A 20,087-nucleotide genomic window follows, 5' to 3' on the forward strand; every position below is an offset into this window, starting at 1 on the left:
TCACCACACCTCACCTCAAAACATACTTTCACTGAGACCCTAAAAACACGAACTATTATTGACATTAACCACACTAATTAGTATAAACAAATAAATCTAGATAAACAGACATCTGCGTGTCAATTCAATCTAAGCAACTAAAGTCACCTGTAGCTGTACAAACAAAAACATCAAATCAAACAGGGTTTTGCAGACTTGTCTTAACCCGTAATGGAAAGTGTAAAACTCATCTCGATACGACTGCGAACCCGACACATAGCTCCCACGTACCGTACGCAGCGCACGCCTGCGCGGGAATTTAAAAATCAAAACTTTTTTTTGTATGTGGTATTGAATTCGAATTTTAAAAATAATAAAAAGTTCATAAAGTAATAGCAATGGATTATAGAATTTTATTTCTGGTCATTGTCGTCGTGGTGGCACCGACTTCCTCAAACACAAGTAAGTTTTATCTTTAAAAGAAAGTAGATTTACAAGTACTCTATGCATTCTGAGAATTATTTGTCCTACAATAACATAAAAGTGCTTAAATATTCATGATATTTCTACTAGGAACAGAAACAATTTGACAAAATTGATCGCTTATTTGGCAGATTTGTACTTTACACTTATTATAAATTTCTTGTTACTTTCATTTTCGTGTTATTTTTAGCAGTATTTCACCCTCTTGACTTTGAAATTTATTTATTTTGTTTAATAGTATAATTTTAATAGATAAAAAAGTCATTAGAGTTGAATGCATTTGATTATTCGTTTATATTCGTTGAGTTTACTTTGGTATGATTCGCAGTCAATCCATACTTTTCAAGTCAATAATTCAATAATTTTACATAATTATCTTTTTCAATAATCTTACTTAAAGTACCTGCAGTGATTTTTACATGCAGCAGAATGCTGAGCTGGAACATTTTTCAAGTTCATTCCAAACATGACATAGTCGTGTTCTGATGCTGCTATACTGCTTTTGGTCTTGACTTACCGAAGTGGTTGATGTATCAGGCAATGGTGTTATGTGTAGCGATTTCCAAAAAAACTTTTTTTTTTTCTTTTATTTGATACATAGGTTACAGATAGGAACATCTTTATTCCCAACAGACGCTCTGTAACTATTGATTGATTCGCCCACAAAGGCCTTATTGTGCAAATACACAGGAAGTCTCTCGATTCAAACTTCCCAGATGAGCTTCATTTGTTAAACTCTATATAACTTCGCACAATCAAATAGATGTATGATCTTTCTAAGCGGGCAATCTCTACAACATATTTCAACACATAGGTACATATATTCATTGGATACGGGGACTTTGTTTACGGAACTATCGTAAAACTCGATTATCCAGATCTCAGTTGTAACAGTATGGTACGAATAAATATGTGCAGTCCAGGGGTTTTCTGTCCCGTGCTGTTCTTTACTTTTAGGTACCTACTAATCGTTGTTATTACCAGTCGTTACGATGTTACCAATACCTGCTTCTCATTGGAAAAACTATAATTTCCAGATATCAATTATCTGCATTTTCGATTATCCTATGAGTCCGGTTAATCAGGTATTTACATTACTTACTTACTCGACTCTACGTACTTACACAACTTACTTTACTCGAGAATGTTCAGTTCAGAGACAATCAGCATCTCAGACAGAGCATCTCAGAGTTACCTGCAAATTACACAGTATTGTTGATTTTATAGTCTATTAAAGAAATGCATTTTTCGCCAAATTTTTAGAATTCACGGTAAAATATGAGCAAAGTGTCATTCTATTCTATTATAAATAATTTTATCAAGCATGTGAATAATTCTTTAAAAGGCCATTTATTATTTATTTATAAGTCAAAATCGGGAGGGAGGAGAGGAGATTACAATTGACAAAATGTAATCTACATACATCTCTACAAGATGTGGCATAATTCACTAATAAAGCTTTTTTTCTTTCTTTTCTTTTTTTCTTACATACTGTATGATATATAACCACCAGTGATATATACTCATATTATATCAACTAGCATATATCAAAGATAGTGAATTAGCCTGCTGGATGGCTGATTGACAATTAGCACAATTTTGGTTGACAAAACATGGAAGATTAAGAGAATATGTATCTGCTTATATGCTCGTAAACCCATATTTGAGAAAATAAATCTCGTTTGATTCCATTATATTGAAAATTTACAAGATTATTACTGCAGAAGTAGTAATCACATGAATATTATGGAATGTCATATAGCAATTCATTTGGAGTTTTAATATGGCATTATTTAAGGGGTATTAGCCATCGATATAGGTCGTCTCTACGATCTACGATCGATGGTATAAACATATACAAGCGTTCCGGGCGGTGGTAAAATCACTTATCCTCGAGTAACCCGCAAGTACATTACTTAAAAATGTAGTCATAAAAACATTTTGAAAAATGTCATGGTTTTTAACGGCTAATTTTTTATTAAAATCTTCTTCGTCTTACCTTCCTTACTAAAAAATAATAAATTCCACCAATTTACTTTTATTTCAATTACTGTATTAATGATTTTGTAAGCTTTTGAATGTAATGATCAAAATGATAAAAGTTATTGCTGACTTCTCTTGATGAGCGTGACTGATTGGGCAGTTTGATTAAATGCTTAACATAAGTATCTACATAACGGTTATGTTCACTTTGTATTTTTTGAGAAATGTGAAAGTCCTTGCCACTCTCACTGGCACTGCAAATTTTAGCACTTTCTTTCGTATGTGTACCATTTCCTTATTGCATTTTTTAAATTTCTTCTCACTTGTGTGAAACAGTTAATACCTACATATTATAACAAAACTAATTACTTAAAATTGAAAATTGTAGCTTTTTTAGACAACTACGGAAACGACACATACTTACTAGTTGTTACTAAAATTATACAAACAAAATACAAAACTCTCAAGGAAGTTAACTTTCGGAACACTCGAAACATAAGAATAATTTTTGCACAAAAACACTGTATCGAGGAAGTTGAAAATAATAAGAAAACAAGGAAGTAATTTTTGTTTACTTAAACTTAACCAAGTGAAATTTTATTATGTATAATAATATAACATAATATTATTAAGTAAAGTTTATTTTCGATTAAAATACTCAGCGAACGCCTACGATTCTGTTCGCATGAAGTTTTGTTTTCACGTATCCCGCGGGAACGGAGGATTTTCCGGAATAAGAAGAAGCCTTAGTCTACGATATATTCTATCTCTGTTTCAAATTTCAGCCCAGCTATGTTCAAAAGAATAACAAACCTACACACAAACTATCGCTTTTATTTTTATTAGTGTGATTAAAATACTTTCGATTTTTCAAAAATAAGTCATAATTAAAACCTAATGCATGTTACTCTTGATGCGATCTTCGAACTCTCTAACAACTTACGACTCGAACTAATGACAACTAGTACCATGAAAATCTCTCGAAACTTCTAAAAGCCTCTAAAAGCTACCTCGTAAAGCCACCATGATCCACATCTTAACACTATAGTTGTCTACCATAATAAACCTATGGCAGGAGCTGATTAACTTGTAGCAATTATAAAATGACAAAGACCTGACTATCATAGGCTTTTTGAGCATTTTACGAGAAACAAAAATACAGAATTGACGTAATCTGGAAATCGAGTATGTTTTTGTTTTTTTTATTAAAATAAAGTTAATTCTATTAAATGAAATGAACAATCTTTTATTCTTGATATGGTAGGCGGTAGTAATCGATGACAAAAGAAACAATAGCTTTCAGATAGTTATCTAAAGTGGAAAATTCCGACTTTATATTGTGTCTTTATCGATATAGACATCTTGCAGTAGAACTTTCGCAATGAATTACAATTTATATTACAATTGTTACGAGTAAATATTATTATTACACTAGAAATACCATCATCAAATTAGTATCAGTTTACCATGACTACAAGTCACACCAACATACTGCATCAACAATTAATATACATAATATTCTTTGTTTTTACGAATTGTAAGTCGTACAAAAAAGGTAAAAGTTTGTTTATAAAACTTTCGTCGAAGTTGGTAACAAAATATTCCATGGGAACAGAAACCTTTTACAGAATATATATTTACATTTAAAAAGTAGACAAGAAGGTAGATTTAAAATTCAATTAAGTACGAGTAGGTGTAACAGTAAAAAAGCGCGTCTCATTTCCGTGTTCAGTCATTAATGTAGATCATTACATCATAGAAAACATAGTAGATAGGTAGTATTGCAGTTGAAAATTGACATAAGTGCTGATGCACTCACTGTAATTTCCTTTTAAATAAACTACACGGATTCAGTTGTCTCTACATTATATTTTGGTAGTAAAGGAAGTCCTCTGTAATGGAGTTTTTCTTTTTATTCTATACAAATTAGCTCTTGACAGCAATCTCACCGATGATTTAATCTAAGATGGAAGCGGGCTAACTTGTTAGGAGGAGGGTGAATATCCACACCCCTTTCATACACGACATCGTACCGGAACTCTAATCACTTGGCGGTACGTCTTTGGCGGTAGGGTGGTAACTAGCCACGGCGTAAGGCTCCCACCAGCAAGATTTGGACCAATTAGGAAACTCAGTCGGCCCAGCCGAGAATCAAACGAACGGACAAACAGACGGACATGGCAAAACTCTAAGAGTTCCTTGTGGACTACGGAACCCTAAAAAAGTTAGCAGTATCTACGTAGATAACCTTACCTTACGACGCACCACTTACTACTAGGAACTAGCTCGGACATTATTTACCAACATAAGTGATGTTTACAGTACACATATTATAAGTGATTTGTTTTATAGTAAACCAATATTTATGAGCATGATGTACTTATGTAGGAAGTCTTCTAATACAATATATGAGTGCAAATATTAAAAATTAACACAATCATTATTACTTAAATACATGATTTTAGCTAAATAAAGTACACCTACATATATTTACATTTGTTTTTGTTTTTAATTAGTTTCCGGATATGCGACAAAGCTGGACTTCAAAGAGATTCCAAAATTTTTAATTTTGCTATTCCTCAAAAAGACCTCTCGCTGAATGGGATATAGATATTTTTTTATGTTGCTTGTGCTTGACTACAATCATACCTGATGAAAAGCATTGGTAAAGTGCGCTTGCCTAGAAGAAGCTTATTTACTCTTCCCTTGAAAGTGCTCAGATTATGATTATTAGTGTCAGGAAACACAGACGTCGAAAGGGCTCAGTGGTCCAGTGTACCTATGCTTCGGCTCATAGGTCAGGTCCCAGGTCCGAGACGTAGGCTATGAAATAAAGAGCTTTTTATTCGTCCAAGAAATTCTTAATAGCAATCAGGAGTTTGGAGTTTTGAGCAGTTTTTGATCGTATTGCAGCTTAAAATATTGTAATCTTCGTTCGGGAAGATCTGGCAGTTGTAAGACAAAGCTTTTAAAGATTTTAGCTGAACTATTTATAATTTTTGTATAGAAATTATTTAAAGAATTTGTATTTCAATGGTGATCATTGAAGTTGCTTATTAATGTTGCAACTTGTAAAAGCTTACAACAAAAACTAATTAGTCAGTCACTAGCCAGTCAACCTAAGTCTAATAAGTAGATTACATTTCAAGTTTTAGTAGTTCTAAGCTCCAAATTTGCAATAAGAAGGAGCCCTATGAGACTATGTGTGATTAAAATAATAGGATTTTTTTTATTACACCGAGCTTATTATATCATTAATGAACTGATTAATGACGAAGGTGCTTATAGACTATTAAATTGGCTATTAAAAAATTGTGTTTTGTATATTTTGTATATATAACATTGTTAAAAATTAAAAAAAGGAGAAATAAATAAATGAGAGTATATAATTACACAGTTAATTAATATACAAGCTATAATTAATTTAATAAATCGAATAGGAATAGGATTAGTTCTCGGCGATAATCTTACGTTAAATCTATAGATACTAATATTATAAAAAGGTAAAGTTTGTGGTGCTTTAGCTGGTAACCTCTGGAACTACCGAACCGATTTTGAAAATTCTTTTACTATTAGAATGCCACGTTATTTGTAAGTGTCATAGGCTGTATTTTATCCCAGTATCCCAGTAAAAGTACATTAATAGATAAAATCGTGATATAGATAGTTTATTGAAAACGTCTGTAAGTATATATGCTCGCAAGTCGTCAATCTTCTGTATTCCATTACACATACATAAGTCATTATTGTGTGACGTTAAGCGGGTCACTTGGCGACGGAGACCAGAATTAGTTCCGCTCGACCGCTCTCCTGATACACAGCTTGTGTAACACAACCACTCACGCGTGCTTCTGATGAATAGGCACAAATTACACACACTCTCAACGATAAAAGGACGGGACTCATCACCGCGATGGTGGTTCGATCCCTGCCCGCTGGACTGTTGTCGTACCCACTCCTACCACATTATTTTCCGTCTAGTTGGAGGGAAATGAGAATATTGATCATATTTAAAAAATATATTATTTAAAAATAAAAAAACAAAACGAAAAACAATTGACTGTACTTGAAACAATTCAATTGGTCCAGAGGTTAGCATTCGGTTTCAGGGTTATGATGTTCTGGTTCGGGCTACGACATATTCTTCTACTACACACAAGACATGGTAAACTGTTAATTAAAAATTGTAACATTTATTTTAAAAGAGCAACTGTTGCGTTTATTTTCAGCAGAATCTGCTATCAAAACCGGTGGTAGAGTTATTACTCACTGACACATGAGTTTTCAAAAGTGCTTGTATAGTAGCATAGTTACTTAAAATAAATCATTCTGAATGTGAATCCGCTCTTATATACAAAAGAGTGGCCCTGTTTTGGGTCATTAAAAAAGATGATGATATCCGTAAGTACTACCAAAAGTTGCCAGCTTACCAGTTTTTCTATTAGTTACCTCGGAAAATAAAAATAAGTTTCATGGTGAAAATAACGGTTTTCTCGCAGAGGAATTTCCCTTTTTGAACTCCACTTTGAAATGAAAGTTTTTTTTTTTTATTCTTTACAAGTTAGCCCTTGACTACAATCTCACCTGATGGTAAGTGATGATGCAGTCTAAGATGGAAGCGGGTTAACTTGTTAGGAGGAGGATGAAAATCCACACCCCTTTTGGTTTCTACACGGCATCGTACCGGAACGCTAAATCGCTTGGCGGTACGTCTTTGCCGGTATGGTAATAACTAGCCACGGCCGAAGTCTCCCACCAGCCAGACCTGGACAAATTAAGAAAATCTCAATCTGCCCAGCCGGGGATCGAACCCAGGACCTCCGTCTTGTAAATCCACCGCGCATACCACTGCGCCACGGAGGCCGTCAAAGTTTTGCTCTTTGAAAGTAGCTAACTAACCAACTATGCGACCTCATACCGTATATCTCTAAAGATCATCCGTTCATTACCAAAGACTTTATACTATAGATATATCACTAGCAAGACGTAACTGAGGCGGACAAAAGTGGCTAATCGTCTCAATTTTATTTAGTCGCATTGTAAACAACGAAAGTTATTAAAAAAATAACACCTGAATATTGTCTACAATAATGTACTAAGCGGAGTAGCTAAATTCGGATCACATTTTGCAGTGATTTTGTAGGCACGTAACATATCTAATAGTAGAAAATCTTTGTTCATTACAGTATCTGATGAACTGGTTGTTATAAAAAGCTGCGGGTCAATGGCCCGTTGATGCAGGGACCTTGTCCGCGAAACGAGGCCCGATAGCGATACCGTTGTAAAGGTGATTAAGTGGACATGGTCAAGTTTTTTGATATGAAAAAAGCAGGCCGTTTGGTTGATAACAAAATAGTTTTTATAGCAAAAGCCTACGGACTACAGACTCAGTTATATAGCTGTAACACTTTATAGTATCAACTAGCTGACGCCTCGCGGTTTCACCCGCGTGGTTCCCGTTCCCGTAAGATTACGGGGATAAACTATTTAGCCTTCCTCGATAAATGGGCTATCTAACACTGAAATATTTTTTCAAGTCGGACCAGTAGTTCCTGAGATTAGTGCGTTCAATCAAACAAACAAACAAACTCTTCTACTTAATAATATTAGTGTAGAAGTATAGATATAAATAGGGTAGTTGACGAATAATTGATATTTGTACAGGTGAATATGTTTTATAATACACATCTTCAATTGCGGACACTAATAATTATAAAACTAAAAATACAAGATATTATTAAGTTAGGAATACCTTTTTAAGATAATAAAAATACTAATAATTTAATCTAACAACTATAATCGAATAACACAATCTTGTGTTTTTTATATATATTTTTAGATTTTGTTCTTAGGATTTAACCTTTTAAAACCTTCGTTATTAAGGATGTAATTGGATAATAATAGAGATGCATAAAAATGTTTTTTTTTTTGGCTAAATTGCAGTAATATTGTTTTAGTTTTATATTTTTAATAAATTAAATACATCGAATTATATTCAGTGGTAATACGTGAATTTATATACCTATGTTTTCGTAATAGAGGTAATACCTATATTGAATTAATTTTCAGATTTGAAAAGAGAATGGACTAACTTTATTCGATTTTTGTGTGTTAATTAAGTGTGCCACTAGACCATAAATGATTTTGTTTTTATTACAATACCTCAGAGTGGTCCAATATATAAGGTAGGTACCACAGATCAAAACTATACTCGTAAAGCGGTCAAACAATAATTTGGACCCTTAGATAGTTCTACCGTAAATGGCCGAACTTAAATTTTATTTTGCCTTCAATGCCTTGAAGTCGCTATCCGTGTACCTACATAATATAATTATTATGTAATGAATAATTTCGATCAGGATAGTCGTAAGCATACAAAGTATAGTATTAAACTATAAACTGTATTCAATACACCATAATGTCACAAAGTATCACACAAATACCATACTACAACAGAATATAAATGTGCTGATAATATAAAGTTCCCAGCACTAAATCAATGGGAAAAAATCCTATAGCAATTTATACACACATTGAATGGATTTTGACTTGCAAAATTTTAAGATAACCTCATTCTCATCAGATATTTGAAGGCCTAAGTCTAATCGATTTTGATTGACAAAATACTTACTGAAGTTACTAATATATTTTGAGGACAGCTCTTTGTGACGGCTAATCTGGGAGCTACTACGTTATCTAATGATTAGTCTACCTGACTTTCGATCACTAAGTCCTGGGCGTGTAGCCAAGTTGCAAGTCGATTCTCTTTCTTCAAACTCTAACGATTCAAAAACTAACAAATCTCATCAGATATTTGAATGCCTAAGTAGATACATTATTTATGAATGTTGATAGATACATATATTGACAAAATACTTACTGCTAAGTTACGAATATATTTTGAGGACAGCTCTTTGTGACAGCTAGTCTGCGTTGATTCAATAGTCTACGGGTCAATAGTCACTTAGTCCTTGTAACCATGTGACTTCGATGTGCCATCGATTCTTTTTCTACGAGCGCTAACGATTCGAAAACTAACAAAATATATAGGAATGACAAACCCGATCGACCGCGTGACCTATCGTTGAATGTTATTCGCATAATTTTTTTAATTTTAAAAGTGCTAGCGTTTGTAGAAAGAGATTCGACGTGTCACATGGCTACATGCCCTGGTTCGAGTTGTAAATTCTGAGTTTTTATTACTCCTAAGAAATTTTTAGTAAAAAATTAAAAATCAAAATTCATTTATTTGAAGCAAGCTTAGTATACCTATAAGCACTTTTGAAACGTCAAGTTTGATTATTTGTAAAGACTCTACCACCAGTTTGGAAGGCAGGTTCTGAAGAAGAGCCGGCAAGAAACTCAACAGTTGCTCTTTATAAAAATTCTCAATCCCACGGGAACTATGATTTTTCACGGGATAAAGTGTAAAATCCAGAGTAAAATCTATTTCCATTCCAAATTTCAGCAAAATCGGTTAGCAAGCCGCAGCGTAAAGGAGGAACAAACATACTTACACACACAAACTTTCGGCTTTATAATATTAGTGTGAGGTGTGATAGTGTGATGTGATTTATTTACGTACACATACAACATACGTATAGAGACACAAAAGAAAAAATAATATTATTGTTATAATTACTTACCATACCTAATGGTAATTAGGTACCTAGTACCTACCTATGGTAAAAGCATATAGGCTGACAATCTTTCTGCCTACAGGCATAACTGGCTATGACAGGCTCTTAGTTTAATACATTATGTACAATATGATTATAGATATATAAGGTGGCGAAATTTAAGAGGTCATCTCGACGTTCACTCTAACAATAGTTGAAGGTCTTTCGCGTTATTGGATTGTCGTAGGTATTCATCATAGGTTGCTTAAAGCAAAGATATTATATTCACTTTATTGAGTAGGTAATGACGTGAATAAAATGTGTGAAACAAATGAAAAAGTGAAATTTATTGTTCTTATAGATTTTTAAATATTAAATAATCATTTAATGTCTCAAATGATTGTGTGCAAACGCAACTGTGGTTCATCACATCTTTTCCTGGTTAATAACCTCCGTTTTGACGGCCTCCGTGGCGCAGTGGTATGCGCGATGGATTTACAAGACGGAGGTCTTGGGTTCGATCCCCGGCTGGGCAGATTGAGATTTTCTTAATTTGTCCAGGTCTGGCTGGTGGGAGGCTTCGGCCGTGGCTAGTTACCACCCTACCGGCAAAGATGTACCGCCAAGCGATTTAGCGTTCCGGTACGATGCTGTATACAAACCGAAAGGGGTGTGGATTTTCATCCTCCTCCTAACAAGTTAGCCCGCTTCCATCTTAGACTGCATCATCACTTACCATCGGGTGAGATTGTAGTCAAGGGCTAACTTGTAAAGAATAAAAAAAAAAAAAAACATACAAACGACGTACCTATCACGTAAAAACAAATAGACAAATGTCAACTAATATCAACCGGAAATATCTCTTACAATGCGATGGGGCGAAAGAGATAGGAGTGGGAAAAATCGCTACGATTGGTCCACATTTTGTCTATTTCTCTTCATGTGAGATATCTCCAAACACATAGGCGTACTGGTTAGTTTCGCATTATATGACCCAGGTATTCAAGCTTCCTCCTCAATACACAACTAATTCTATATCTATATATTATATAAAAGAAACTCGGGTTTACAACACTAATAACTCGAGATTTGCTGGACCGATTTTCATGGTTTTTGATTCGTTGGATTTGTCTTTGCCAAGAATAGCAGAATACATCTTAAAAACAATGAAAACTTGACGAATAAATAATTATGAAAGATCAATAATTTTCCAAAAATATTACTTTGTTTAGTACCTGTCAAATACTGTAATGATTGACATTCAGGTGCGTTCAGAAATACTGTCAAATGATTAACATTTACGCGTGCGTTTATAAATTTATTTTGGGTAAATTAAAGGTTAGAGTTAGAGTAGGGGTAGGGGTAGGAGTAGGGTAGCGTAGGGTAGCGTAGGGGTAGGGGTAGGGGTAGGAGTAAGGTAGTGTAGGGTAGGGATAGAGAAGAAGTACACATAAGTCAAAGCGAAGCTTGACCGGGTCCGCTAGTAAATCTATACTTATAATAAATCTGTAGAGAGGTCAATTCTGTACATGGAATATATTTCCAAAATAACTATCAGGGGGTGATTAGTGATCGATACTGATGCCAAAAATGCAATTAGTAAAATTTTTGTCTGTCTGTCTGTCTGTCTGTCTGTCTGTATGTTCTTTATAGAAACAAAAACTACTAGACGGATTTTAACGAAACTTGGTACAATTATTCTACATACTCCTGGGCAGGTTATAGTATACTTTTCATTACGCTACGATCAATAGGAGCAGAGCAGTGAAGAGAAATGTTGAGAAAACGGGAGAAGTTACTCAATTTTTTAAGCTTCCATCGCGTGTACAGCCTTAATGGTTAAAGATACATAGAAATCATGTATGACGGAAATGTTCTCCTTAAAATTATCTATAAAAACACAACAGCATATATATGTCTATCTTTTATGGTTGACTCACAATAACACGTGTAACTCCCGATAGCTTAGCAGTTCGGAGCTTTCTAATTATATTTGTCAACTCTTATGTTTATAACACTCATCACTCATCCCTAACTAAAAAAGTTAACATTATTACCTATTCAATAAAAAAAGAATCATAAAAATCGGTAAAGAAACACCAAAGTTATACAAGAAATACGCTAAGCCATCGCGCGTGAATACTAATTCATGCTCGACGCGACTCGCGGGGGGGGGGGGGGGGGGAATGAATAAATAAACAAGTCCAGCTTTAATGAGTAGGGTAGGGTAAGGTAGGGTAGGGGTAGTGTAGGGCAGGGGTAGGGTAGGGGTAGGGTAGTGGTAGGGTAGGGGTAGGGTTGGGATAGGGTAGGGTAGAGGTAGGGTAGGGTAGGATAGGGGTAGTTGAAACTTTACAACGACTTTCACGCGGACGAAGTCGCGGGCGTCCGCTAGTAAATAATAAATAAGCTGACATTCTCATATTTCTCATCACAGTATACATTTAGTTTTCCCCATGTTTTATGGTCGCCATAAGTCAGCGTGCAGGCGACACCGTTATGACGACAGTGTGCGCATACTAAGTGCGAGCAGCGATGAAAGCTATGTGACTTCAATGAGATACCTTTATTTACCTTTTTTTTTTATTCTTTACAAGTTAGCCCTTGACTACAATCTCACCTGATGGTAAGTGATGATGCAGTCTAAGATGGAAGCGGGCTAACTTGTTAGGAGGAGGATGAAAATCCACACCCCTTTCGGTTTCTACACGGCATCGTACCGGAACGCTAAATCGCTTGGTGGTACGTCTTTGCCGGTAGGGTGGTAACTAGCCACGGCCGAAGCCTCCCGCCAGCCAGACTTGGACAAATTAAGAAAATCTCAATCTGCCCAGCCGGGGATCGAACCCAGGACCTCTGTCTTGTAAATCCACCGCGCATACCACTGCGCCACGGAGGCCGCCGTTATCTGTCTGGCACAGTTTCCTTCTCCGTTTGAATCACGTGATATTAAATTTCTTAAAATGCACATAATTGAAAAATTGGAGATGCTAGTCCCGGATCGGATTCGAACCAACGCCCTCCGAATCGAAGGCAGAGATCATATCCATTAGGCTATCACGTCTCTCACTAACACTGATTGACACTAACCTAACCTAACAAAAGTCCCATAACTATTTATAAATTCAAATCATAGAATTCAATAGATAGAATAAGCATACTATACTCCGATAAACAGAAATCAATAAATTAATAATAATCATTGATAAAATTGAAATGTCATAACTTTCTCTACCATTCATAAACGCTGACAAAATTTTCTAATCACCTTTTTAATGTCGCATTAATCATGCAATAAGCGGTACCTAATTGTAGGTACCTACCTCTCGTTTTCTATTGATCCATAATGTAATCTTCTCTTATAAGCAACATATTTATGTCTTGCTTTTTCTATGTCATGTCTGGATTTGATTTGTCCTTAGATCTATGGATTTGTGTATGTCTATGTCTTTGATTTGATAGGGTGGGTAACAATAGAGATTCTTTCCTGAAACACTTGAATCGCACTCGTCATTTCAACTTATCCAAAGGGTCCAGATTCTCAACAGTCAAAGTATAAAACGGTCTGGACCCTCGAAACCACCAATAGTCAAAAATCTATAGTTGTCCACAGAAAAGATTTTCTATGCTATAATGGTAGTCTCACCTCATCATCATTAACAGCTGATGGACGTCCACAGCTGGACGTAGGCCTCTTGCATGGACAAAACGATCTCGAGCCGCTATTATCCAGCGGCTCCCTGCAACCCGCTTGATTCCTCAGTTTACTTAAATTAATGATAATATTCTAGTTTATAAAAATCACAATTAATATGACGTTGATGCACCTTATTGGTTAGAGAAATAGTAGTCGGGTTTTTATTATAATTTATACCTTTACAGATATATTCGGGGGCCACTGTTCGAAGCAAGACCCAAATGTTGACGCGTGTCTCCTCAAGAGCTTCAACAACCTCATCGACCATATGAAAGAAGGTTCACCAGAACTAGGAATTGAACAGGTAATAACATCATCACTAGCCCAGTACACTCAATGCTATACAAGTAAATGCCTTCAAACCCCGGTCACGCCGCTGATATCGCACTGTTATTCGAATGAACGTAATGAATGTGATCAAGACGGTTCATAATTTCTGTACAAAGTAGTCGTTATTTTAGCTAAATTAATGAATGTCGGCAGATTTTCCAAAATTTTAATTGGAACTTGTAATTTATAGACGGATTCCATAACGATCGACGAGTTGTCCATTGCATTGGGCGGTGGACCTGACGGCTACCGAGCGACGTTCAAAGACATCAACGCGAGCGGAGTCGACGAAGTTACCATTACTAACGTCAGGTAGGTACTTCACTACGTACTACTGTATACGTAACTACAATATTTCCTCGAGTTTTCTAGTTGAGGGAAATACCCATCATATACTTACCTACCTACCGGAATATGTCTACCGAAATTATATAACTTACGCCACTTAATAATCACACTAAAAAACAAAAAAATAACACTAATATTATAAAGGCGAAAGTTTGTGTGTGTGTGTATGTGTGTGTGTATGTATGATTTTTCTCTGTTTTGGCTGAAATTTGAAACGGAAATAGATTTTACTCTGGATTAACACTACTTTTCATCTCGGAAAAATCGATGGTTCTCGCGGGATTTCTGAAAAACTGTATTCCTCGCGGACGTCCGCTATTACAAGATAAAGAAGTTTGTATTTGTGTATATAACGAATATACTTTGTTGTGGAATGTTCCACGGAAAAAAAACTTTAGACTGTTTAACTGATTTGAGAATTAGATAGTTTCCTATTATTATCTAGGAAAGGTTTTCACAGCTGAAACAGAAAAATCATGAGCTAAGCACATAACTTTCGATACTGTAGATCCGCCTATCCGCCAGGGGAATTGTAGGCGACCACCACTACAACCAGTAAAGCGGCTATTACTGATTGATCAGGCCACAGAACAAGTGTACGAGCGCTTATAGCAGACTAACTTGGTCGCAACAACACTTGGTCTGCGACCGGCTAGCATGGCAGCACGTTATCTTCAGTTAATCTAGTCGTCACTGACAGCTCAGCGAGTCGCAAAGCTGAAGTGGCAATGGGCAGGTCACATAGTTCGAAGAGCCGATGGACGTTGGGGTGCCATGCTGGATGGTGACCCCGCACTGGAAAGCGCAGTTTTGGTCGACCTCCCACTAAGTGGACCGAGGACGTCAAGCGGATTGCAGGAAGCTGCTGGATGCTGGCGGCTCAAGACCGTTGTTCTTGGATGTCCATGCAAGAGGACTATGTCCAGCAGTGACGTCTATCGGCTGATGATGATGAACCTAGTCGTTTCGGCCCGCTATGTTTAAGGCGAGATGTCTTAAATACAGCGGGCTTAGATTTTTACGAGAGTTACTAAACAAAGAAATGAATGTTTAATTTATTCTCATCGCGTCCTACGTGACACAGGTGTCGAGGACCATCGACTATGCATCATCGATTCCTGTTTCTGATAAAAAACATACTCAAGTACCTACCTACTTACTTGAAAGTATTTATTCTTTATGTTTGCGGTCAGTAACCACAGCTGATTCCTACAACCTCATCGAGTTAGGTCCTTGGCCTTGGTTTGTTTATTTCCGTTCCGATTTCCATATAAAATTCCATATTTTTTTATTGGCAACGAATTCGGTGTCTCATATACTTAGATATCCACTAACTTTCTCAAGAATAAGGAAATAGTCTCTAATTATAATAAGAAAGGTGGTTTTTATAAATTTCGTGGAAAATCATAGATTAGGCCTTTGACCTCGTATTCGATTAACGTGAAGATATTATTAGACTGTTTGTATATTAAGTTGTTTGTTTGATCGGGAAATTTAGGTGTCCTTTTTAATGGTTTTAACTTTTTTATTAACGAAATCTCGTACATTTATCTAGTAATGCATGGTATGCTATTAAATGTAAGATTACAATAATAAGACCTCGAAGCTTAGATAATATATTTGTTATCAAATAAAAGTTTTGACGGAACAAGCATGCGAGTCACCCTTAGACCAATTAACTTCACCTTGCTAGAGGTTACCCCTCTGTCAAAAATATATGATCGTGTTTACACCCTATAAAATCGATGTTCCATTGTGTTCACATTACGCGTATGTGTAGGTATTACGAGTTAAAATTTATAGTTGTGTGTATTGTAGTGTAAGGACACAGTATAAATACAGGGTGTCCCAAAACTTCCGAAGACACGACTAAAATGAAATTCTACTCAAGACTATTGAATACTTTCAGATCGGACCTGGACACGTATCAGTTCCAGCTGACGATGTTCATCCCGCACATCAGCGCCACGGCGCGGTACCGCTCCTCGGGCGTGCTGCTGCTGGTGCGAGCCTCGGGCGGCGGAGACTACTGGGGCGAATATGGTGAGGAACCTATTGAACACTTTCAACAGATGGTGAATCATTGGTCTCGCGAATACCGCAGCAAGACCAATCATTAATCTAGGACGCGTTTCATAAATATCATCAGCCTATTTCAAAAGCCCACTTCAGGGCCAAGCCTGCCATCTTATAGGAGCAACGCGCTGCTGTCTGAATTTGTTATTACTATCAGATCTTGATAACAATCACTAGTACAGACAGCTTAATGTGCTTTCCTAGGCACGGGATCGTAAGACCACCAACCTACATCTCCGGGCTAAGAGTTTATGCTGAGAATTTCTCGGAAGAAAGATAATCTCAATATTTCATAGTTCGACCCGCAGAACTCGAAATGAGCACCTATTACTCAAACCCCGCCTAGATGATTGTCGTATCCACTCCAAGCTCAAGTTTTTCGCCTATAGTTAGAGAGGAAAGAGAAATGGTCATGTTTGCTGAAAGGATGCTAATAATCTTTATTTTATTTTATTTTTCAGAGCATGTAAAGGCGAAGGTATACTTCCGCGGCGAGCCGTACGAGCGCGACGGTCAGACGTTCCTGAAGCTGAAGCAGATCAAACTGGACTTCTCCGTCAAAGACATCAAGATGGGCGTCGAGAACCTACAGAACAGCAACTCTGTGTTACGTATGTTGAATCTTCAGTCTTTAATAAGTATTATCCTATTTTATTTTATTTCAATGATCCTGATAGTTTTTTAGTTTCCTCTTTCATTCTTTTTCTTTAGTATCGTGTAAGAGAGAGAAAAGAGGTGAATTCAAAACACGCACGGAACAGAAACATTAATAACATCTGGGCTCTGGACTGGTACTGACAAATTGTACGCATGAAGAAAAAATTAATATTTTCTGTTTCAAACAGGACTCGAACCCAAAACTGGTTCTAGCCTATGTGGCTAACCTGTGGACCAGATGAACCAATCTAAACTAATGTAAATCCATTGGTAATTTGTGTTTAGATATTCTAAACGTAGATCTAGACGCAAAAAGGCACCTTCGAATTACCAGGCAAAAGCCTACCTATAACTAAAATAGTAGTGGTCAATTATTTTGCCAGTCGTGCAACCAGACGTACTCTAGACGTTGAAGCCAAGGTGTCGCCATTGACGCCATACGTCAAGGAGGACATTAGACTATATTATTTTGTACCTACCTAGGTAAAAGCGAAAATATATCTAAAGGGTGCATACTGGACGAGCTTAAAAGACAGGAATACAAAACCTAAAATCCCAAAAATTTTCTAATGTAAATGTCATTCTCTTAAATAAAACAAAGTCGGGTTATTTACTAAACAGCTGGCCTATTCACTACTTTGGTTTTTATTATCAATCTATCAAAATAGACATCAAATCAATTGACAAAATGTTCATCTACATAATGTATGATATCCACCAGTAAGCACTGGATTATATGTATTTGTTACATAGAATCTCAATTTCGTATAATATGTCAACTAGCATACGTCAAAGATGGTGAATTACCCTGTTTGAATAAAAAATTTCACAAATACGTACCTATAAATCATATTCTGAAATAGCACAGGCGACTAATTATTCCGATGGTCTCACGGAAACTAAATCTATTGTTATTGTTAATAGGGCAAGAAATATACTCAATCTAAATTGATCACTTTCTATAGTGAAGTCTATAATTAAAACTTACTACTCTAAGAAAGGTAACCACTTACGATGTTTGAAATTCATAAGGTTGTAAACTCTAACGAATCCTTGTTTTGCACACTTTCAGAAGCTGCACTGAACCTGTTCATCAACACCAACGCACAAGAGCTTTTGAAAGAGATGAAGCCGCAGCTGAAGAGAGACCTCGCAGAGAAGATGTCCAGATTCCTCGACAGGATCCTCGAAAAGATCCCTTACGACGACTGGATTGTGGATTAAATTATACAACACGCCAATTATTATTATTATTTAAACTTGTAGATATAAATAAAACGCAACATTTTACGTGGAACGTATTAAATGTAATTAATAGTTAATTGATCTACTTTACTACGATATTTAACGAAAATATACGAATACGGTATACGGAAGATACGAAATACGGAAAACTTCTATCTAAACGTCGTAGAGTTAAAACATCTATGGAAGATGCTCCTCGAGGTGAAAGGTGCGTAATTTCTGTCAGATCCGAGTGACGATTTTTCAGTATTTACGAGATTGGTCAGTTTTTTGCGGATAATGGCTAGATAAATTAATTACTATTCATGCTGAAGTTCGGCAAAGCAACGCCTGTTACTACTCAATTATTAAATTTAAGGTAGTTGCATTCGAAACGACATTAAGACGTAACCACTTTCGTATGTACTCAAACTGTTTTCATATTCGAGTACACTAATAACTTAACATATACATTTAGGCTATATAATGACTAAAAACATTTTGACACAAACTTTCTACAGTCATTCACAAACAGACAATACCTATACAGTTTTATTATATTTTTTAAATCAAATTACAATTAGGTTAATTATTTAATTACGAATTTTCTTAAATTAAAATGGTACCATAAGTCTGTTTAATTATTCCTTTTTAATTTATAAGTATTAAGGTGCAGTGATTTAGATGTAAGTGTGAAAATAAACAGATCTAAAAGAGTTTTGTAATATTGTTTTATTTACAGAGATCCTTGACGGTTCTTTATAAACCTTGCAGTTTTGCTAATCTCGTTAAGATCCACAATAATTAAACTCAATTAACGCACACTGTCCATTTATCGAACAGAGCTTTTTTTTAAAGAGTTTTTATTTGTAGTATAGCTGATTACAGAAAATGTAAAACATCATGATTTTTTTTTAAATAACGGTACCATTAAATATTGCCCTTTCCTGTATAGTTAGGCATCGATATTAGATGGCTATGAGTATGAAATGTTCGATTGATTTGAACTATTATATTTACATTGGGATAGCTTTGAGGCCTATTTAATAAAATCTTTTTACCAAAGAATATTTAACATACTTCAAAACCACAATAAAAAGCGAAAATTGTGTATGTGTAATAATCGTATGTGCTACCGTCTTATCAATTTGAAGGCGGTGCCTTTTTCCTACCTTTAACTTTCCTTAGGGTTTCGAATTTAAGTTTACTCGTATAGGACCAACTTCGTAACACATAGTGAATTCATAATTAAAATGAATTATCTATTAATATAAAAATATATACGCATTGATAACCTTCTCTCCGTTTTCACGAGTACCTAATATTTTTAGGCACAAAAAATGAAAATATTTTATGTAGATAAAAATAATTTAGTTGTCTGAGAGATCGTGTCAAATAATAGAAGAAATTCTGAGGTAACAACAGGTAACAAACCTAAAAAAACAGAGACACAGAATAGAACCTCTTCCTTTTTTTGAAGTAGGTTAAAGAGTTGACATTTCAGGGATATGGTAATATCCATTAATGTAGTAAGAAGCTATTGCCAACGAAAAGTTCGCTATTTGGTAACACATGTAGATAATAAATAATTCAAAATGGCATCACTAACAACCAACCTTCGAATTTAATTGGACACGCGTGACAAAGGGACAACAAACAGAAATAACAAACTATACCTTTTCCTAGGTAGT

The 20,087-nt window shown here is 35.6% G+C and overlaps 1 protein-coding gene across 1 annotated transcript; it reads left to right on the forward strand.

Moving 5' to 3' along the window:
• The first annotated feature begins 249 nt into the window (after positions 1 to 249).
• LOC112042857 (protein takeout) lies at positions 250 to 19,113 on the forward strand. The gene is made up of 6 exons (XM_024078041.2): positions 250 to 441; positions 13,947 to 14,065; positions 14,282 to 14,403; positions 16,349 to 16,482; positions 16,977 to 17,126; positions 18,245 to 19,113. Exons 1-6 carry the CDS (start codon positions 378 to 380, stop codon positions 18,394 to 18,396), a joined length of 741 nt encoding a protein of 246 aa, XP_023933809.2. The 5' UTR covers positions 250 to 377; the 3' UTR covers positions 18,397 to 19,113.
• Positions 19,114 to 20,087: the final 974 nt, after the last annotated feature.

This window comes from Bicyclus anynana, chromosome 4 (genome assembly GCF_947172395.1).
Source record: "Bicyclus anynana chromosome 4, ilBicAnyn1.1, whole genome shotgun sequence".
Taxonomy (NCBI): domain Eukaryota; kingdom Metazoa; phylum Arthropoda; class Insecta; order Lepidoptera; family Nymphalidae; genus Bicyclus; species Bicyclus anynana.